Raw genomic sequence first — 22,775 nt, forward strand, 5'->3', positions numbered from 1 at the left:
TTATTGTTTTTGCTAAACAATACTAAAAAAAAAAATTTCATTTTGAAGGCAGGGCTTGAATTATTTAATTTTGATCCATTTATTTAATTAAAAAAAAAAAGGAAGGGGAAAGAGATCATGGCCAAAAAGATAGTAGTTAACCCCCACCCCACCCCCAAAGCTCTAGCCAGTCACATGAGCATCACCCACTTCCCACTAGGTGCCTGATATTCAGCTGGTGGCACACTCGGCCCCACTGGACTGCCCTGAAGGCACAGGGGCACCGCGTGCCAGTTTTTGCGCTCAGCAGGTTAGTCAAACCAGACAAACTGGTGGGCTAAAGTCCAGAAGTTCTCTCCAGGTTTTCTGCCCATCGGCTGAGCACATACAAACTATCATAAGCTTGTAAAATTTAAGGGGGTGGGGAAGGGCATAAAAGCTGGAGGTTGGTGGGAGAAGAGAAACTACAGGTCACCCAAGCTTTCTCCTGGGCTAGTGGCTCTGGATACAGACTTCGAGAGACCGGGAGAGGTTGGGCTCCAGGTTTCTTATGGAAGAAAATCATCCTTCGAGGAGGAGCTGAGACGTGCCATGCAAAAGTTTTCTTCCTGCAGAGGGCACAGGAGACAGGGCAGCGGACTCTCCCATCTAGGAGACAGGAGAGTGGTGAGGAAGTTCTTCTAGTACCATGAAGTAAGACAAAAGGCAGAGGGAGAATCCTGAGGTTCTGGCCCAATGTGAGACTGGTACACACACACGGTTAAAGACTAAAAAGCCATCAGGAACCCTCACAGCCGAATCCCACCTGCAAACACTGGCTCTAGAAAGTGCTGCAGAAGATTCTTGCTGTGAACCAAGTCAAGTTAGTTGCCTGGCTATAGGTGGTGGGGAGGGTAATACGTTTTTATTTTCGAAGGGATGAGGTGGGAAGAGCGGCCATGATCTAGTAAAAAGAGACCTGCAAGAAGCAGAAAATATTTAGAGAACATTTTAATATATATTTTCATATATATATTTAAAGTTAAGAAAAATAAAACTAATTCAAGCCATGCCCTGTGCAAAAAAAAGGGAAAAAAAAAAAAAAAGAAAAAAAAAGACAAATTTAAAGTGAGACCTCTGTCTGCTGCTCTAGTCTCAACTTAAGTATCACAGTCAGCTTGTTACTTTTATTTTGGAAGAGAAGATGTAAAAGTTTCTTTCGATCACTCAGAAGGCAAGTGTAGCCACTTATAAAAACAGAATGGCAGGGACAGACTAGGAAAGTCAGAGGTGAAAGGGCAGAGCAGGAAAGGAATTTTCAAAAATAAAATTAACAAGGTGACTGTTCCAGAAGGGGGCTGTGAAAAGGACATGGTGGACCGAAGTCTGTTAGTCAAGTAATGATTCAACTTTTAAATTATTCTCTTGTTCTTTTTTGTTGGGTGTTTTGTTTGTTCAAGTCTAAGATTTGGAAATGCCGACCCTTTGTTAACAAGAGCCAACAGGAAATATAGGATCCCTTCCCTCCCCCGGCCTGCCTCCGCCGAAGCCACCACCATCGCCTCGTCGGCTGGATGCTGGAAGAGTCCTCCGTGTGTGCGGACTCAGGATGACAGGGCAGCCTCCTTCTGTGGTTGCTGGGCTTGTGAACGCTGCAGTATCTTTTGGCTTTCCACGTCTCTAAAATGTTTTTCAACCTGAAAGAGACCAGTTCAGCCTAGGTCAGAACAGGAGATGGGCACCAAGGCCTCCCAAACAGTTCATGCCAGGCCTCCACAGCCTATCCTGGCTGTCCAGCTCAGGGACCATTCAGGCCCCTCCGCCCTCGCTATCTGCAGGCTTTCTTGGCCAGGGAGAGGTGGCGGCCTCTTTGTTTCAGCCGCATGTGCTGCACCTTCAGCTCAGACTGTCTAAAAGAAAGTGAGCCGGTAAGCTCAAACGCAGTATGAAAAGAGATTATTTTGACCCCAACTTCCTCTCCCCTCTTCATGTAAGTGCAGAAAAGCTAATAGGGAATTCACAGTATTAGACTTTTTACACCCACAATGTTGGTCTCTTGATGCTCAGAGTGTTTTTACAAATGCTGCAACTCAGTCGAGACAGTCACATGACATATGCAGGGTCACAGACGCCAAAAGCAACTGACTGATACCAACCAGCCCATCCTGAGAAGAACCCAGCCTGGGATGAGAGGAACTGCTCAGGCGCAGTCCCATGGAATGGTCTGGCTAATTCTGAAAAGCCACACTGTCGAGCGCTCACTTTATCACACTGCCCAGTGGGTTCCCTCCCCACACAAGTGGCCCAGGCACAGCAGCGGAGCACTGCAGCGCAGGGGACAGGGAACTAGGCAGGGCTGCTCTCGGGCTGGCATGTCAGAGCAGGCAGAGACTGCAGCACAAGGGCCTGCCCTGAGGCTGGAGGGGTGAAGGCCAAGGAATCATCCTCTCTCTAAAGGTTCACGGCTCCTTTACTTACTATTTTGCGTACATGGCTCAGTGCACTCCCCTCTTTGCCTTTACAGTTTTCCACTTGATATGGGGGTGTAATAACAACTTCTTCCATGACTACGATGTTTTTTTCTTGCCATTTACAGTCTTTAATGCTGGAAGGAGAAGAAAGCAGGTGAAAGTTGCCTCTTGGAGGCATCCCACACCTCCTGCCTGATGAATAAGTAATTCGAGAAAACTGACCCCAACTTCTCAGCTCACAGCTCACACAGTAACCAGAGGCCAGCAGCCCATAGGGTGCCGTAGCCAAGAAAGCCCCTGGGCATCACTGGCTAGGAAAAGCAATGACATGATGCACATTCATTCCAAGGAGAGCCCAGAAGAATTACTCAGAAGCAATGGGGACCTAGAAAACCAGAGAAACCTTGGTGGCAGCCTCAGAAGTCTAATCCAAATTGAATTCAAATGAACAGCGAGGCTCAGGCCACTAGATTCAACTAAAGTAGCAGCCTAGGGCAGGGGCTGGCAACCTTTTTCTATAGAGTCAGACAGTATTTGAGGCTGTGAGCGCCATCCAATTTCTGTCATAACCACTGAATTCTGCTGCTGTGCCTACTACAAAAGCAGCCACAGATGATACATAAAGAAAGGAGTTGATCTGCCTGCAGTTTGCCAACCTTTGACCTAGGGGGAAATAGCACCTTTAGAAAGACGGGAAAAGAAATTCCCCCAACTTGCTATGATCTGCACACTGTCCCCTACCTCCCGAAATGGAAACCGCTCCTCAAACCAGCCCCTCTCAATTATCAGACAGCTGGGCACTTGCCAGACTGGGAAAACCCATTCCAGTTCACACTTGGGGAAACGCAGGGCAGCTGATATTCCTCAGAGTTCCCTCACATACCTGTAAATGTTCAGACACTCATACCACGGCCTCAGACAGCTCTGATGCCAGCTGCCATCTGTGCACCAGACCCAGGTGGTTAAATAGGGTAACAGAAGGCAGCAGGGGGGAGGGGGGAGTGTCAAATGTTTCAGTTTTTCAGCAGCTAGGAAAGCTAGTGGAGAGTCAAATGACTTCTGCTGTGACAAAATGTCTTTTAGGAGGTGGTAATAAGGTGGCCTTCTGCTTTCCCTAACTCCCTATATACACCCCGATGTACAATTAATTAGAAAGAAACAGACACGTAACTCTCCCTTAGTAAAACTGCATCAGCTTCTGGAGAAAGTTACAAGATCAAAATAATAAAGAGAAAGAAGCCACGAGTTCTAAATTATTGAATACCAGTTCTGAAAGGGATCTTCAGGAAAATCCAATCCCAAATGAAGTTTTGCAGTTGAAGGCATGAAGGCCAGGGAAGACAACCTGCCCGCGATTCCACCATTCTCCTGGACGGGAAAACCCACGTCCCTGGACACCGAGGTGCTGCCGACACACTACCCAGCACCTCTGCTGACCTTCAGGAACACGACTACCACACAGCGTGGCCAGGCAGCATCGCCCCCGGGGACAAGGGACCCCTATGCTCCCCCGACTCACGTCTTGTGTATGGTCTGGAAGAGCTGCTGGCCCTCTAGGGAAACACCAGCGCTGATTGCATAGGCCTGGCTCAGCTTCTCCTCCTTCTCTGTCCGTGCTTTGCTGGCAAGCTAGGGTGGGGGAGAGGAAAGAGACTCAGAAAAGCATTCACCTTCATTCTTCCCAACAGTCAGGACCTGTTGAGGAAAGGAGGCTAGGAAAGACTGGTTTGGTAGCTTCAGTTTTCTCAGAGTCCAAAAGTGAAACAAAGCGCACCCCAAGATGCCTGAGTAGTTACCGCTACGGTGGCAAACATTCCTTCCATCCACTTACTGAGCGCCCACCAGGTACCCATGCGCTGTGCTAGGCTAGAGATACAGCACGGAGGCGGGGACTGGACAGAGACCACGAACAAAAACAGAGTAACTTCAGACGGTGCTAAAAGGAGCTGGGCAGAAAATAAAGCACAGCAATGTTACACAGTGGGACTGGGAAGTGACAGTCGGAAAAAAAGGTATCGCACACATATCTATGAAAGGAGAAAATTAAGAATTTTTATCAGTCACTGCTAGAGTCTCAGGTTCAGAAATTAATGCCTATGACACCTTCAGAGACCAGAATTTTAGATTCTAAAGACGACCTTTCTGGTACCACTATCTGTGCTCACATGGGGAGCCAAAACTCAAGTAAACCTAACCCATGGATACTGTCGACCTTCAACTTAAAAGACCGATATCCTACTCTTTAGAATATGGAATGGTTTGCATTCTACTTTATGTTCATTCCTTATCTGCCCTCTAGTGGAATGCTCACAAACTGATCAAAAGAAATTCTAACAAACTAGTACAGTAGTTCCCCGCCCCGCCCCTCCTCTTATCCAGGGTCAACCTTGGTCTGGAAACAGCTGACGCTCCTCCTGGACATATCATCAGGTCAGGTCAACAATAACCTAATGCTACATCACAGTGCCTACATCATTCACCTCATTTCATCACATCACAGAGGCATCTTATCACCTCCCATCAGCACAAGGGTGAGTAAAAACAATACAATGAGGTATTTTGAGACAGAGAGAGAGACCATATTCACGTAACTGTTATTACAGCATATTGTTATACTTTTTCTGTTATTAATAATTATTTTTGTTAGTCTTTACTGTGACTAATTATAAGTTAAAATTTATCATAGTTATGTGTGTACAGGAAGGAAAAAAAAACAACTAATACATATAGGGCTCGGTACTATTCACGGTTTCAGGCATCCTCCAGGGTCTTGGGACTACAAACCCTGCAGATAAGGGGAGACTACTGTAGTCTACTAAAATCTAGTAAATCCCTTCCAACAGGGGTGGGTTGCCCTGTCAACCCCTACTGTCCCTCTAATACACTTCTAGTCCCCACCCTACTGTACTCGTTGCTAGAGACTCCAGAAGTACAAATTCGTTTCAGTGTAGAGCAAAACAAAATGTGCTGGACAAGATGGTTAAAATGAAAGGCAGAAAATACATCTGAAAGTCAAACAAATGATTTGGAGATTTTTCAGGCCCACAAACATGAGCACGATGCTGCAGCTAGTACACTAAAGACATACTCACAGACACACACATGAGAACAGTTTGTCCCCAAATACCAGCTCCTTATAATAGAGAGTCACACCTCATACACATCCCCAAAGTACCTGGATATTTGGAATTCCTAAACATTTCTATTCCATTTTAACAGTGACCCCTCAAACCATAGACCAAATACAGTTTGTTTATTTAGGCAAAGTATCTAATTGTTAGCAAAATGAAGCACTTTATTAAGGTGCGGGTTTGACCATGAAGAAGAGAAAAGGAGACCTTTGGGTTATGGGGAGCACTGCCTCTGAGTTTCAAAAATCATCTGAGGGGTGAGGGGTGTGAACACAGAAGAGAGAGGTCATGCATGCTGTCATTTCAGTGTCCCCAGGGAAAAGAGGAAAGAAAGGCCAGAACTCTGCAGTGATCTGAAGCCTGAGCTCCCTTTTCACATAGTCCCCAGCACGTGGAGAGAGGCAAGTACAGCAGCACTAAATAAATAATCTTTCAAGCCTGGTCCTGCCATTCTGGCCCTACCAGGCTAGAACTCCACAGAGAAAGAAATGCACAGGGCTGACAGTATTCCCCAGAGCCTGAGTCTCACTTGCCAAACAACCCTGTACAAAACCTGAAGTCTTCAAGGAAAGAAGGGAAAACCAGGGGGCAACAGCGCTCCCCTGGATTAACCACACTCTTCCAGGGCTCCTGTGGAGTGCAAGTGACCAGGCAGCTATTTACCTTACCCCTGTGAACAGGCAGGAAGGTCTCACTTGCAGGTCTTTTTAAAAATGTTTATCCCGCGTGCTTAGGTGGCTCAGTGGGTTAAGCCTCTGCCTTCGGCTCAGGTCATGGTCTCAGGGTCCTGGGATGGAGCCCGCATCAGGCTCTCTGCTCAGCAGGGAGCCTGTTTCCCTTCCTCTCTCTGCCTGCCTCTCTGCCTACTTTTGATCTCTGTCAAATAAATAAATAAAATCTTAAAAAAAAAAAAAATGTTTATCCCTGGGGCGCCTGGGTGGCTCAGTGGGTTAAAGCCTCTGACTTCAGCTCAGGTCATGATCCCAGGGTCCTGGGATCAAGCCCCACATCGGGCTCTCTGCTCAGCAGGGAGCCTGCTTCCTCCTCTCTCTGCCTGCCTCTCTGCTTACTTGTGATCTCTGTCAAATAAATAAATAAAATCTTTTTAAAAATAAATAAATAAAATCTTAAAAAAAATAAAGTTTCTCCCTGGGGCGCTGGGTGGCTCAGTGGGTTAAAGCCTCTGCCTTCAGCTCAGGTCATGATCCCAGGGTCCTGGGATAGAGCCCTACATCGGGCTCTCTGCTCAGGGGGGAGTCTGCTTCCCTTCCTCTCTCTGCCTGCCTCTCTGCCTACTTGTGATCTCTGTCAAATAAATAAACAAAATCTTTAAAAAAAAAAAAAAAAAGTGTTTATCCCTGGAACGCCTGGGTGGCTCAGCATCTGTCTTCAGCTCAGGTCAGGATCTCAGGATCCTGGGATCAAGTCCCACAGGAGGCTCCCTGTTCTGCAGGGAGCCTGCTTCTCTCCACCACCTGACATAGGCCTCTCTGCCTACTTGTGATCTTTCTCTTTCTGTCAAATAAATAAATAAAATCTTTTAAAAAAACGTGGGTGCCTGGGTGGCTCTGCTGGTTAAGCAACTGCCTTTGGCTCGGGTCATGATCCTGGAGTCCTAGGATCTGAGTCTCGCGTTCCCTGCTTAGCGAGGAGTCTGCTTCTCTCTCTGACCCTTCCCCCTCTCATGCTCTCTCTCTCTCTCAAATAAATAAAATCTTTAAAAAAAACAAAGTTTATCCCTGAAAACCAAAATCATCTCCCTGTGTTGGATCAGACAAAGCTGCTTCTATAAAGCTTGTGTTGACTAGACAAGAGAGGATACCCCCAGCAAAATATCCTTGTCACCTACATAGCAAATTAAAAACTAACCTCACCCATTCAGTAAGAGAGGAAATGGCTCAGGAAACCAGGCACCTATGCTGAATGTTTAAGAACAGAACTGACAAATTTAGGCTAGAAGAAGAAGGAAAAAGGCTAGGAAAGGAGTCACTTTTGAGTTCTTGCCAGAGGCAGAATAAAACGTATATAAATCTCAGCCAGAAGTGATTCCTTTGGACAGCCTGAGTAACAGCAACAGTTAGAAAACAAGGATTTCAAAATACGCTTCCAGCCCCCCAAAATACCAGGTGTATAATCTCCTCTAAAGGCTCTGAGAGCAAAGGAGAATAGACTAGATGATTCTCTATTTCAACTCATAGTGCAAACAGGTCCCAAATGCTAAATGATAAAGTGCCTTAGAGGGGTACCTGTGTGGCTCAACTGGTTAAGTGTCCGACTCCTGTTTCAGCTCTTGGTTTCAGCTCAGGTCATGATCTCAGAATCATGAGATCAATCCCTGCAGCAGGCTCCGCACTCAGTGCGAAGTCAGGTTGTCCCTCTCCCTGCCCTTCATCGCCCTTTCTTGCTCTCCAATAAATAAAATCTTTACCAAAAAAAAAAAAAAAAAAAAAAAAAAAAAAGAGCATTAGAAAAATCAACAGAGGGGTGCCTGGGTGGCTCAGTGAGTTAAGCCTCTGCCTTCGGCTCAGTTCATGGTCTCAGTATCCTGGGATCAAGCCGCGATTTGGACTCTGCTCAGCAGGAAGCCTGCTTCCCCCTCTCTCTGCCTGCCTCTCTGCCTCTCTCTCTCTCTAATAAATAAATAAATCTTTAAAAAAAAAAGAAAGAAAAGTCAACAGAAATCAGAGTAAACTGACTGTATTTCAATTTGCCCCAATATTCTCAATTACTCTACTTGTACCTGCAACTGTGCTCTGGGGGATCTGGATGCAATGCAACCTTTGAAACCTCCTGCTGTCTGTTTATGAATTGTATTTTCATGGCAATCTGAAAAATGTTTTTATCTGATTCAGCTACATAGATCTGCTTTCACCTGGAACTTATACAAAGGGGTAAATTTCTCCCTCAGAGGAGCCTAACAAACAGGAATAAGGATGGTTACCCTCACAAAAGGAATCTAGAAGTCTCTCAAAACTGGGGGTGAGATTACCTTGCTCTTTTTAGGCATGTTCCTGAAAATTCATGAAAACTGTAGATAAGACTCCTTTTGTAAAGCAAATGACTATCACTCTACCCTCAAGTTAGCAGTTACTTAGGTTTGAATCCCCCCACATCACTCATGCATATGTATAAATGGTCCAGTTACTCCAAGATAGTAAGTTTACAGTTACTGTCAAACCACTAGAGGGAACCAATAAAAGCTGCCCTCAGTAGAGGTGTAGGGTGTGTACCTTTTAAACCTGGGAAGATTGCACCTGGGTGGCTCAGTGGGTTTAAGCCTCTGCCTTTGGCGCAGGTCATGATCTCAAGTTCCTGGGATCGAGCCTCACATCGGGCTCCATGCTCATCAGGGAGCCTGTTTGCCCCCACCCCCCGACTGTCTGTCTGCCTACTTGTGATCTCTGTCAAATAAGTAAATAAAATCTTAATAAATAAACAAACTTGGGAAGATAACCAGGATAGCAATTTTTTAAAATTCAATGACTACCACCATACTACATCTATTTTCAGTGAAGCATGCTAGCTGCTGGCCTCTCTTCCAATCAAAACTGAAGTACTGGGGCACCTGGGTGGCTCAGTGGGTTAAGCCGCTGCCTTCGGCTCAGGTCATGATCTCAGGGTCCTGGCATCAAATCCCACAGTGGGCTTTCTGCTCAGCAGTGAGCCTGCTTCCTTCTCTCTCTCTCTCTGCCTGCCTCTCTGCTACTTGTGATCTCTCTCTGTTAAATAAACAAAAATCTTAAAAAAAAAAAAATGAAGTACTAACTGTTGAGAATCTCCAAGACTATTAAAGGTAGCACTTTACAAACTGAGTTCAGGCAAAGTGAGAAGCACAAACCTATGAGTACTTATTACTAATGTGCATGTGGCTTCACTGAAATGTCTGCACAAGACAACCTGTGCTTACCTGCCTCTCCTTTTATTTTGTATGAAACTCTGTGGAAACAACTATTCCTGGTCTACTAACCAGTGCTTCCTCCCGTGGCCGTTCTGGATATAGCAACTTGATGTGGGCAACAGAGAAAAGTATGTGAACTTGATACCAAAGCACATCAATATTAAAAGGCATCTAGTCATGCCTGCTGCGGGGTAACCCTTGAATGAGTGAACTAATGCACAAACCTCTCCTCCTACACTTAGTGACATGGAGAAAAGGAAGCAGCCACAACGACAAAATCTAAGCGATACGCACTTCATCTTGTTACTGAGTCACCAGCTGGGCCAGCTTAGCCCCACACACCCAGACTGGGGAAGCACAGGCGCTGTGGGGAACCCAGACGGGTTCCTACCGCAAGTATTTAACAGGCTGCGACAGCTGAGACAACAAGGGAAGCAGAGTCCAAAGAGGAACACACTGGATGTGACCTACTGACTCCAATGAGCCACTCTGAGTTTGTCTCATGTGTGCACGCGGGCCGTCCAGCCAGCTGCCCTCACACGGAGGCGAGGAAGCACTGCAGCTGCCACCCGGGACCTGCCGGCACTGGCTATCATGCCTGTGGAGGCGGACGGATGACAGACCATGGCGGCTGAGAACCGTGGCGGCCAAGAACCACCAGCATCCTAGGGCCTGCGCTTGCCTCTGCGGTCCCCATCCTGGGGTGTGTCCTCAGAAAGCCCTCCTTCCTAACTAGCAACAAGCAGGCTCTCAAAAATATTTGTTCCAGCCTCCAATCAGTATCCCCAAGTCTTCCTGTTCCCTCGCTGAAAGCTCCTATCTGACAGTTTCAGTAAAATACTGTTCTTTACAACTTTGGATAGTTGGGAACTCCAAAAATAGAGTACCCCACTTGTCTTTGTATCTTAGAATATATAATAATGTATAAAAACACTGAATCAAATAGGAACTGTAGAGCCTAAGAGGCTTGATAGTTAATATTAAAATTCTAAGAGCCAACCTGCTAAGTGAAAGCCTACTCCATCCTAGGCACCAAGCTACACACCTCACGTGTATTAAAACATTTAATCTGCACAATGGGGCGCTGAGTGGCTCAGTAGGTTAAGCATCTGCCTTCGGCTCAGGTCATGATCTCGGGGTCCTGGGGTCAAGTCCCATGTTGGGCTTCCTGTGGGGAGTCTGCTTGTCTCTCTCCCCCTGCCCCTTCCCCCCACCCCACTTGTGCTCACTGTCTAACAAATAAAATCGTAAAAAAAAAAAATCTGTACAAGCCTACAGAATAGGGACTAAAATTCCTCCTACTTAATAGATGGAGAAACTTAGTGACTTGGCCAAGTTTACCAAGCCACAAGTGGGAATCTGAATTTCAACCCAGTCTGACTCCAGAGCTTACATTCTTTTTTTTTTTTTTTAAAGATTTTATTTATTTATTTGACAGGCAGAGATCACAAGTAGGCAGAAAGGCAGGCAGAGAGAGAGGGAGGAGGAAGCAGGCTCCCCGCTGAGCAGAGAGCACGACGCGGGGCTCGATCCCAGGACCCTGGGATCATGACCCGAGCTGAAGGCAGAGGCTTTAACCCACCCAGACACCCCCAGAGCTTACATTCTTATCCTATGCTACAAACAGCTTCACCTAAGTAAGTCTAAATTATTGTTGAAAATATAAATTTGAATGCAAAAGAAAATACTTTCAGAAAGGAAAAACATTTTTTTTTCCAGAAAGGAAAAACTTTTAAAATTCAGCTGCCACCTTCTCTTTTTGTCAACGTATTCTGGCATTTCCACCAATGTCTCCAGTTCAGAACAAAGCTGTCTGCCTTCTAGAGAAGGACTGCTCTTACCTGAAAAGGGCCCCAGTCTCACCCTAAACGTCAAGAACATTATTTTTGTTTTGTTTTAAAGATTCTTTTATTTATTTGACAGACAGAGATCACTAGTAGGCTGAGAGCCGGGCCAGGGAGGTGGGGGAGAGCAGGCTCCCCGTCGAGCAGAGAGCCCTATGTGATGCGTGGCTTGATCCCAGGACCCTGGGATCATGACCTGAGCCGAAGGCAGAGGCTTTAACCTACTGAGACACCTAGGCGCCCCTTTATTTCTTTTGTTAAAGGTAAGTCACAAAACTGTTTTTCAGAAAACACATCTTGTGTGACAAAGAATTTCAGGCCAATAATTGTAAGTACTCCCTGGACCCTCATTTTCTTTCTATTTTTTTTTTTTAATATTTATCTAGGGGCACCTGGGTGGGGGGAGTGGGGTTGAGTATTCTCTCCATCTGCCCCTCCCCTGGCTCATGCTACCACTTTGAAATAAATAAATCTTAAAAAAAAAAAAGAAAGAAAGTGGAGTACCTGGGTAGCTCAGAGGGTTAAAGCCTCTGCCTTCGGCTCTGGTCATGATCTCAGGGTCCTGGGATCACGCCCCACATCGGGCTCTCTGCTCAGCAGGGAGCCAGCTTCACCCCCTCTCTGCCTGCCTCTCTGCCTACTTGTGATCTTTATGTCAAATAAATAAATAAAATTTTTAAAAATAAAGTTACATTGAGTGCTTTGAGCTAAGATGAAAAACACTCTGCAAATCCAGAAGGCCATAGAGACGTGATACTTGTTAAACCATCATATTGCTACTGTACAGTATCGACCAGCCTTAAGTCACAGCCAGTCCACAAAGGCTAAGGTTTCTCTCTCCGGCTTAAAACGAAAACTAGTTTTAAGTCAGTGGTTTGTTAGCAATTTGTAATTATGTCACCAAACACAATTCATAACTCTAACAGAAAACTAAATTTCCAGGACACTAAATAATTTCCTACTCCAGAGACCCTGAAAGCAGTACTGCTGTGGAACCTCTAAGTGGCCCTTCCAGAGAGAAAACTGGCTGAGAAAGAAGCTAAAGTCTGACCTCAACAATCTGAGAGTATCCACTCAAATTAGCCAACTCACACGTGGCTGTGAGGATTAAGGGAGACAGCCCAGGTGAAAGCCATAAGGGAGCTGTAAAGCACTGTATAAATATTAGCCATTAACACTATTATTATAATATCATTATTGTTAGCACAGAGGTGGCTTGTGGGTCATTTCAGAAAAATCCATACAATCCAACCTTTTAGCCAATGAGCTCAGTGCTCTCTCCTTTCTGGTTTCTGTAAGAGCTGCTAGACAAGTTATAAGTCCTAAACAGAACATCTTAACATCTTCCAAAATATAACTAGAATAGTAAGTTGGAAATGTCTTTAACTCTATGTGCCTAAATGGGGGCACTACCTATGGAATAAAGAGCTGGGGTGCCTCAATCATTAAGCGTCTGCCTTCAGCTCAGGTCATGATCCCAGGATCCTGGGATAGAGCCCCACCTTGAGCTCCCTGCTCAGCAGGAACCTGCTTCTCTCTCCCACTCCCCCTGCTTGTGTTCCCTCTCCCCCTGTGTCTCTGTCAAATAAATAAAATCTTTAAAAATAAAAATAAATAAATAAAGAGTTGATTTTGGGGTGCATGGGTGGCTCAGGCAATTGAGTGTCCAACTCTTGATTTTGGCTCAGGTCAGGATCTCAGGGTGGAAAGTGAGCCTATGTCAAGCTCCTCCATGGCAATGAAGTCTGCTGAAGATTCTCTCTCCCTCTCTCTGTCCCTCCCCTACTCCTACCTTCCCTCCCCTCCTAGGGAGCACGTGTGCTGCTCTCTTTCTTTAAAAAAAAAAAAAAAGTTGCTTCTATTCAATGGTACTGAAATTAGCCATGCCCTGTTGTTTCCTGGGCTCTGAAAAGAGAGAAAACAAGGTAAAATAGAAGAGCCACACCCCTTTACTACCTCAAAGAGAGATTCTGGCTCAAACTCTTGCCTACCACACACTAGCTGTGGGAACCTGAGCACGACGCACAACCTCTCCAGAGCCTCAGTCCATTCATCTGGGGCCCACCCTGAAGGGTTATTGTTGGAATTCAGCGAGCATGTACAGCACCCAACACCAATCCCAGCACGTAACAAGTCCATTCCCTCCCTCTGAGAACTAATAACCTCCAGGTTAGCTTCCCGACAGAAGAGCAAAAGCTTCTAAACTGTAGACGGACACACTGAGCACCTTCCAAATTAGCTTGATTCCATTTAAGTTCCTTCCTTTTATTATTTACTCTTCAAGACCCTACTCCACTATTACAACAGAAAAGCCTTCCCTAAAATGTTTACCACTCTGCGCCAAGGGTTGGCAAACCAGAGCCTCTGGGCCAAATTCAGCCAACCACCTGTTTTAGTTATGCCATATTGGAAAGACCACACCCACCTGTTTCTGTATCATCTATGGCTGCTTTTGCTACAAAGACAAAGTGGAGTAGTTGTGACAGAGAATGGATATCCCACAAACCTAAAATATTTACTATCTGGCCCTTCACAGAGAAAGTTCGCTGGCCCCTGCTCTATGCGCCCACAACACCTTGCTCACACCTCTCGTAACACGGACCCCGCCGTACTGTCAGCAGCAGCTAAATGCTGCTCTCCCTCGCCACCACCAACACACATGGGATTCTTGAGGGCAAAAGGCGGTCTTAATCATCTTAACATTCCCAGTGCCTGGAAGGGCAGGGGAATGAGAGGAAAAGAGGATAAAAGGAAAAGAAACCTCAACTATAAGAATTTCACAGAACAGTTCGCAGTTTCAATAAGTGACTAACACATGGTCACACAATTCAGTAAGAACCCAGCTGCTGGAAGAACTCAGCTCTTCAAACTCCCCACATTCTACCACACACACAATTGGCTTTTGACACAGTGTGCAGATCCTTTCATTTTCCACTTCAGGTACAATTTGCTGAACTCTCCAGGGTAGTTTCTGATATTTACCTAAGTTAGTCTCAAAATTCCAGGGCTAGAACTTGACCGCATCACCCTTTACTCCACAAGCCTGTTCCGCAGCTGTAAGACCAAACAGTTAGGATGCCCTTAACAGCAGAAGCGATACCCCCACTGACCCAGCAGTACAGCCCTCAGTTTAAACCACCTCCACGTCAGAGTGCAGAGGTGGCTTCAGTCACACACAGGTGGCGCACTCTGCCAATAACTCGGGCCTAGCAACTGTCTCCACACCCCACGATGTCAAGAAAGCCCCCTTTGCAACTAAACCCTTAACAACCTAATGAAGGCTCACAGGATTGGCTGCCATGCACTATAGCTAACTGAGCCACAAGCCCCAGCCCAGAGCACTGCATCCCCCGCTATGGCTCTGTCATTTGGACGCTAAAGTTTGAATGCCACTGAATGTGACACGCTTCAGAAGGCCAGTGATTGTTTAGACAGGCTTCCTGCTGAACCGCGGACCCCAAGGCAGAGTTTGAACTCAAGACACTGAGATCAAGACCTAAGCCAAGGGGCACCTGGGTGGCTCAGTTGCTTAAGCGTCTGCCTTTGGCTCAGGTCATGAACCCAGGGTGCTGGGATCGAGCCCTTTGTCAGGCTTCCCACTCAGCGGGAGTCTGCTTGAGATTCTCTCTCCCTCTCCTTCTGCCCATCCCATGTGCTCTCCCTCTTTCTAAAATAAATAAATAATTCTAAATTAAAATAAAATAAAATGGCAATCACTCGACCTTGCTAACTTCATCTGATACCACTCACTACTTAACACGTCCTGTCACACAGCAGTAATGGGCTCTTCCTTTTCACCCCCAACCTAAACCATGACGCTTTCATAAGGAAACAGCTATGTCTGCTCACAGCCACGGGCAAAACACTGGTGGACTCTAACCTGGTACTGGGGCCATGACATTACACTCTAATCAAGTGAGCCAATAGGTTATATACAGCTTCTAAAAGCTAGAAAAATTTGTATCTGACAAAAAAGACTTGCTTTCTCTAGAAACAATTGTTTCCATCGGTGCTAACTCCGTATCTCCACACATTAGGGTCACGATATGGTCAAGGGCCCACCTGACAAGACAGATCCACGAAGAAAGGCCGTAAGGCAGCAGCTATTAACCACTCCAGAAGTGTACTTGTACTTGGGAATTAACCCTCAAATCACTGGAAAGTCTATGGCTATGCTAAACCTTACCTTATTTTTTTTTTAATTTTATTTATTTATTTGACAGAGAGAGACAGAGCAAGAGAAGGAACACAAGAAGGGGGAGTGGGAGAGGGAGAAGCAGGCTTCCTAACAAGCAGGGAGCCCGATGCGGGGCTCAACCAGGGATCATGACCTGAACTAAAGGCAGATGCTTAACGACTGAGCCACCCAGGTGCCCCTAACCTAAACCTTAGCTTTGAAATCGGGAGAACTCAAAACAAAGAGTAAGTCAGCTCTTCCCTGGATACGACAACTACCTAAAGGTAAACAATTTTTTTTTAAGTGAACTCTGTGACTCTTTTGTTTTCTCAGCCGTTCCAGAACTACCCCCCTGCTACCGCACTCAATCTCCAAATACCCTTTTTTATCCAAAGGCACCCAACTCCTTCTTCATTACCAGGGGCTAATGATAAGCTTTTTGAATCTCTTCTTCCTGGGTGCATCTGGTAACTCAATGCTTGTTAGCAAGATCTAAAGAGGTAATAAATGGATAAAAGAGGCTGACAAATTAGTCAGTGGTTTGGTAAGGGAGGTGGATGCCTTATCTGTGGATTTCAATTTCTATGCTTTGTCAGTTTTCCTGCCTCCCCCCACAACTCACAAATATCTCTTCAAGAAAGTCTTCTCCAACTCAGCAAAGTGAGAAGATGACTTACATCTCATTCAATGCACTGGATGCATTTATCTTAATAAATACATACACTTGCCTTGGCTATGTCCATGAGTTCTTTCCTAAGGGTCTCAGAGGTTGAAAGCACAGCCTCCTAGGTTCTGTGACTACTCACTCTAAACTCCAGTACCCAGCCAAGTGTTAACTACACCACCTGGTAACACTGCTCTCGAAGTTCAAGTTAATTCTGGTCACCAAGAAGAGATCTCTTAAAAATATTTAACTCTATTACATATTAATGGCATTCAATACAATTTTGATTTTCCCCAATCTTGGGTTGGCAAGTTCGGATAACTGAACAAATGTCGATCTGAAGCCAGGAAAGACTGACAGAGTAATAGCATTCATGTTCTTGGCTGCCTTCCCTCAGTCACAATGCCCCCCATCCTCCCATCGTGCCCCTATGCCTATTCAAGGAACATCAGTTGGCTACAAATAGCTAAGCAGAACAGAACTAACGCCTGCCAATTCTAGTCAATTGATCTAATCCCCGCAGCAACTCTGTGAGATAGGTTCTAACATTATCCCATTTTTACAGTCAGGAAATTCATGCTTAGTACAGTTAAGAGGCAGAGAAGTAACTTTAGAGACTTACCTGCTTGGTTCCTGCTTTTTCTACTAGACCACAATGCTCCTGACCACACACACAGGTTTCTCTACGTAGAAACATTACTAACATGGGACTTGGCAGTCAAAACATCAGACCTGAGTTCAAATTCCAGCTCTGTTACTTAGTAGGTGGATGATCTTGAGCTAGTGACTCGTTCTCTCTGAGCCTCAGTTTACTCTCTTATGAGATGCTGATGGTACCCATACCATAAGAACTGTTAGAATTAAATGAGATGTCTACCAGTTGCTAGCTTAGAGTGGCACATAAAAACATTAGTCTCCGGGGCGCCTGGGTGGCTCAGTGGGTTAAGCCTCTGCCTTCGGCTCGGGTCATGATCCCGGGGGCCTGGGATCGAGTCCCGCATTGGGCTCTCTGCTCAGGAGGGAGCCTGCTTCTCCTCATCTCTCTCTCTGTCTGTCTCTCTACCTATTTGTGATCTCTCTCTCTCTGTCAAATAAATAAATAAAATCTTTAAAAAAAAAAACACGAAAAAAACATTAGTTTCCATGCTACCAGCCACGTAACCCAGAACAAGTCACTTAAACTAATAAGCCTGTCTTTTCATCTGTTAAATGAAAAGAATACACTCTAAAGATCACACGGTATGACTGAGATAATGGAATGAGAGGTGTCCAAGTTCTTTGCAAGTTGTGGTCCCCAGCAGAGCTTACCACAGCGCCTTGCACAAAATAGATTTCAGGAAATGTTTTATAATGCTACACAAGAGCAACCTTGTTAATGTTGACATGTCCCAAATCGTCTCCTGAGAACACTACTAACCCACGGGTAATCTCCATCCCCAGAGAGCAAGAAGCAGAGTCAGTTCAAAGGAACTTGTTCAGAAACATCATACTTCATCCTGCCACGTGGACACTACAGTTCTTCTTGTCCTAAAGAAACATTAAACCTTCCCCATGACAGAATAAACTAATAAGCCACAGGGTGAGTAATCTGAACCTCACTTATGACTGGCTTTGATGTGCTTTTGTACTTCTATTGAAATGCTTCTGTCTTAGAGTCAGGAAATTCAGAACACTTTAACAGGGTACCACGGTACTATGGAGAAGATCAAATGATACCTGTAACTTCCACCTTCAGCAACCCCACTGTCTCTCACATCCCACATCTGTGGACAGACACAGGACTTCTTAGCCAGCAGTGAACTGTCAATGGAAAGCAAAACAGACTCATCTCTAAAAACTGCTAGTTCGTACCTTCTCTAGTTGGACTGGAATTAAGTATTTTCTTTAAAAGTCCTTCTCTCCCCCGCCCCCTCCCCCCAAAAAAAAGTCCTTCTCTTCCATTTCCTGCTGGGTCAGAGTAAACAAATATCCAATTTATATCAACGGGATTGATTTAACGGAGCACTTACTAGATCAGCAACATGAGCCAACATGTGATGGTATCTTCCTACTGGAAGTGTAGCACATAAGTGGTGTTCCCTAAGACTGCGAGAGCAACAGCTTTCTTCCAGGGATCTCTGAACACTTTAGTTCCCTCCTAACATGCTTAAACAACTCTCCATCTTAAAAAATCCCCAAGTCCATGTTCTTCAATGGGATGAACTTCTCAGGTCATTCAAGCAATACGCAAACAACTGCCCAGATTTAAGTTTTCAGTAACAGTACAGCAGGCTCTTCTAAGTCTAATTGAATCCAGGGAATCACAAAGCCTCCTCAAACGATAGTTTCAAGGGAAAGCCAATACAGCTGACTCCTCAACACGTCTGGGAAGGGAAGAGTGAAAAAATGAAGTCCAAAGATAGCCCTTCAACCTAATTTTAGTTTTTAGTTTCTGACTCCTCTTCCCAGCAAACCTTTTTCAAGACCTGGCAAGCATGCCACAAAATAAGAAAAGTAAGAACTTCTGGTCTTCCCTAACCTATTGATTGTGCTGCTTTCTTGAAAAAGTGGGTAAACAACTAGTTTACAACAATACTAATAATCTAAAACTGACCAGCAGAAAGCAAAACCCTAAAGACAAACTCCATAACCGAGAACTATTTATATTTGAGGTCAAGCATAATAAAATTACCTCTTAACAGTCCCCCCCATAATACTCCAAGCCCTCTAAATGGGGGCACATACTGGTCCCAGGAACAGAAACTTAGTCCTTTACATTTGAGAAAATCATCCCCCTTCCAGATAATCTTTCCTCTAATACTCACTAAACATCCAGTTATTTAGTAACAAACTTCTCATACCTTATAGACACCAAAAGTAACTACTTTCTCTTCAATATACTAGGAATAAACAACTTCACCTGAATCTTTCAAATCTCTTCAGTCAAAAAAAAAGACAACCGCTCAAGGAGGTCCTACATTCTAGTAGGAGGTACCTAAGGCAGGGTTTAAAAAAATCTATAGATTTCTAAGAATGGGACATTCTATATGCAACAGCCTTTAACATGAAACCCAAGACCCTCCCAAATCTGTCTTCAGCCATAACTAAAAAAACAAGTGGCATTTCCCTGGAATCTGAAAAAAAGGGAGCTCCAGATCGCAGGTAACTATATTCCACCAGCCTCAGTTACCCTCTATTGTTTCAGCTGCCTGAGTGTTTCCTTGCTTTGCTGAACTGTAGCCAACATACCACATTCCCGAGAGAGAAGCAAGAGAATATACGTTATTACAAGACTCCTCCAGAGGGAAAAACTTCCACCACACTAACTCAAGAGACTTAAGGAAAAGCAGCTGCTACTAAAATCGAATGTCTAATAAGGTTTAATATTCATTCAAAAATATTAAGCACTTATTCTGTGCAAGGCTCTGTATATTCAGCCATATACAAAACAGGGATGGTTCCCAACCTCTGAACAAAGTTTGGTGAGATAGAAAAGCAAAGAAACAATACACAATTATACTTATAAAAAGGCTAAAAATAGGGTTATCTTAAATTTCAATTTGCCCAGGACACACTGGTCTATACTTGCCCCACTGTACCAGCGTAAAACAAAAGCACTAACGCTTTACTCTCAAAAATGTCCCAAGTTGGACTATAAATGCTGCCACCTTAACTCTAAACGATAAAGTACTGTAAGAGAGAATAATGGGAGCAAATTACTTTAGCCTGGGTGATCAGAGAAGACTTCTTGGAAGAGGTGCTGAAGGATGTAGCTCCAAATTCCGGAAGAAAGAGTGTTCCAAGTACAGGACAGCAAAGACTACAGGGCATGGGGGTTGTATTATTACTAATGTTATTATACATGAACTTTCACTCATAGAACTGGAGAGTCAAAGTGATTTGGGGGTTCCCACATTATCAACATATCCATCCAAGATTAAAATATCCTAAGCCTCTAATTCTGTCAGACCTCAAAATACAAACATAAAGACAAAAATGAAGCTCTAACGCAGTAGTTTTCAAATTTTTGTAGGTCATGAATCAGAGATCTGCAAAGTACTCCCTTTGTTCACCAAAATCACATATATTCATGTGTGCACAATTTCAGGAGGTTCACAGGCCACACCCCTACCCGACCCCACCAACACCAGAAGTTCACACATGGACTCCAGGTTTAAAAAAAAAAAAAAAGTCCTCTTTCACAAAGGACAAAAGCAAACTCTCAACTTTCTCTATTTGGGCATTAAAAGGTTTCTTAAGTCTTCTGAGGATACCCAGGAATAAAGAGAACACCTAAACTGACAGGTCTTTCAAAATGGTATCGGAACAATTTTAAGTCAATGAAAAAATGAAAAACAATGGACAATGTATGTATGACCAAAAGTCAATGAATCTCAAATCTCCCCACCATTCTGGAGAGCCAGAACTGCCCTCAAGTCCTTACCTTACTAACATTGAGTGAAGCTAGGGGAGGAGGGGTTTCTGTTCGGTCATTAATTATTTCCACTTCTGAAACATACTGTAAGTTTATGAGCAAGATGTCTGCATGGTTGGGCTTTCCACTGGAAGAGGGACATTCTGGTGAGAAAATAAAGTTAAGGAAAACAGGGGCAAACCGAGCACTGACACATCCCAAAAGGGGCATGGAAAACACAATTCACACAAGGCTGGTGTAACAGGTGTGCCATGAGCAAGAGGGGGGAGCCTTGCAAGAATCACAGCTCTCCTCAGGGAATCTCTGCCGGCCACCTTCTGCCCACTCAAAACCCAGAACCCAAAGATCTCAAGCTTTTCAAAGCCAAATACCATCCAAAATTGGAAACCTCAGAAAAGGTTTCTGTCACCTCTCTGGTTGGAGGGAGGGATAATGCAGTGTTAATGCCGTATATATAGTTTGTCTAGGACCTAAGGAACCACACAGGAGAGGCAGTACTTTCTGTTCTTGGTATAATACTCCTTTCATCTATATACTGCTCTTTTCACTTTTTTAGATTTCAGATTTCCCATTCTGCAGAGGAGAAAACTACAGCACTTGGAAAGGAGGCTCACTCAAGGTGAACCCAGCTAAATAAATCATTCATTTATATATATATTCATTCATTCATTCATTCATTCACTCACTCACCTGCCCTCCAACTATTTATCAAGAGCATATTATATGCCAATTAAAAGTAAAGGAATTCCTCATGCCAAAACCCTTCCAATTAAACCACTATCGTAAAAGGTCTGTTTGGTCCAGATCTGAGTTTTTATTTAAAAAAAAAAAAAAGCATGGCTGTTGCTGTAGTTTCAGAGGATGTCCTCCTAGGCTACAAATCTACAACTAAGTGATTAAATAATTTAAAATACTTGCCACTCAAATGCAGCACTCGGTAGGGAAACTTCCTTTTGAAAGATGCCATAAAAGATTACTCTTCCAAAAAAAAAAAAAAAAAATCCAAATAAACACACCTGTGGCTCAGAAAGGGGAAGGGGTGGCATATTTATTACAATCAGGAAGTACTGTAATTCCAAGATTGAGTTTCCTGGAGTAATTCAGAAATCATTTCCACCCCAAAGAAGCAGGCCTTCTTTCCCATTCTGTTTAACACCGCCACTTCCAAAACGGGAGGCAACTACTATGGAAAAGTCAGGACTCCATGTGCTGGGCTGAGGAGGAGAAGATAACTTACTCTTTCACCTGTAGCCCACACAACCCTACGGGAGCCCCTAAAAAACGTGGTCTTCTGTCTGGACCAGGTTTCCTATGCAAACATTCTCAAAACAGCAATTTTCAAATGACTGAGAAAGCTAATTCAATACTCCCCGCCCCCAATAGCACCATGCACACTCACCAGCAAAACAAGCCCCTATCCCCATTTCAGATACAAACTCTGTCCTGCACTTACTCTCCCCCAAAGCAAGAAAGGCCCATTTGGTCACCACCCCACCGCCCTTCCTTGGACCAAATCCCACCAGAAGACACCCCTTCTTAAACTATACCCTTGAGCTACTAGCAGTTCCTTAATCTGCACACCCCCTCCCCACATGATTCTACCCGCCCCCCTTCCATCCGGGCTCCCATCCACCAGCCCCCTCCCACGACCACCCTCTCTCCGGATCACCGTGTCCCCTCTCACAGAGTTCCCCCGAAAAGGCATCCTCGTGTCAAGCCCCCTTCCACCCACTGACCCTCGCTCGGGGCCCAGCTCCCACAAGGGGTGGGAGACAGGGTCCCCAAAGCGGACCGAGGGACACGCGAAGAGGGGGAGGGGAGCTCAGGCCCGTGCGCATGCGCTCCGGGCGCCGCGGTAGCCGGTCGCCCCTAGGCCCGGAGAGGGCCCCAGCCGCCGCCGTCGTCCCCCACCCCCCCACCACCGCACATACACGCCGGCCCGGCCTCGGGCTCCGCGCAGCGAAGGATACTTAAAGCCAGCATTTTGGACTGGTAGTCGAAGGCTACCACCTCGCCCTGCAGCCGCTGCTCCTGGCACGTCCGGCACGACACCTGGCTCCCAACGCTGAAGTACTCGCCCGGAGGAGCCGCCATCTTGGGAGAGCAGCCGCGGCCGGCGGCGGCGGCGGCAGCAGCGGGCGAAAGCCGGGCCCCCAGTGAGCGCCGCGACGCGACGCGACGCACGAGGCGCACTGACGTCACACGCTAGGGCGTGGCC

General features: G+C 45.3%; 1 protein-coding gene across 2 annotated transcripts; it reads right to left on the minus strand.

Annotated features, from left to right (window-relative positions):
- Positions 1–1,030: 1,030 nt before the first annotated feature.
- LSM12 (LSM12 homolog) lies at positions 1,031–22,746 on the minus strand. 2 transcript variants are annotated; one of them, XM_032323009.1, is made up of 5 exons: positions 22,528–22,746; positions 20,567–20,700; positions 3,949–4,058; positions 2,437–2,563; positions 1,031–1,655 (listed from the first exon to the last, which is right to left on the minus strand). In XM_032323009.1, exons 1-5 carry the CDS (start codon positions 22,649–22,651, stop codon positions 1,563–1,565), a joined length of 588 nt encoding a protein of 195 aa, XP_032178900.1. In that variant the 5' UTR covers positions 22,652–22,746; the 3' UTR covers positions 1,031–1,562. The 2 variants fall into 2 exon arrangements, with proteins under 2 accessions (XP_032178900.1, XP_032178901.1); XM_032323010.1 differs by lacking the exons at positions 20,567–20,700; positions 22,528–22,746 and adding an exon at positions 19,843–20,114.
- Positions 22,747–22,775: the final 29 nt, after the last annotated feature.

The sequence above is a fragment of the Mustela erminea genome, chromosome 18 (genome assembly GCF_009829155.1).
Source record: "Mustela erminea isolate mMusErm1 chromosome 18, mMusErm1.Pri, whole genome shotgun sequence".
NCBI lineage: Eukaryota > Metazoa > Chordata > Mammalia > Carnivora > Mustelidae > Mustela > Mustela erminea.

Coding starts and splice junctions, on each gene's coding strand:
- LSM12 (XM_032323009.1), bottom strand. CDS start 22,651: ATGGCGGCTCCTCCGGGCGAGTACTTCAGCGTTGGGAGCCAGGTGTCG. Junction 2,564..3,948: donor TTCCAGACCATACACAAGAC/GTGAGTCGGGGG, acceptor TTCTCCTTCCAG/CATTAAAGACTGTAAATGGC. Junction 1,656..2,436: donor TGAGCCATGTACGCAAAATA/GTAAGTAAAGGA, acceptor GGTCTCTTTCAG/GTTGAAAAACATTTTAGAGA.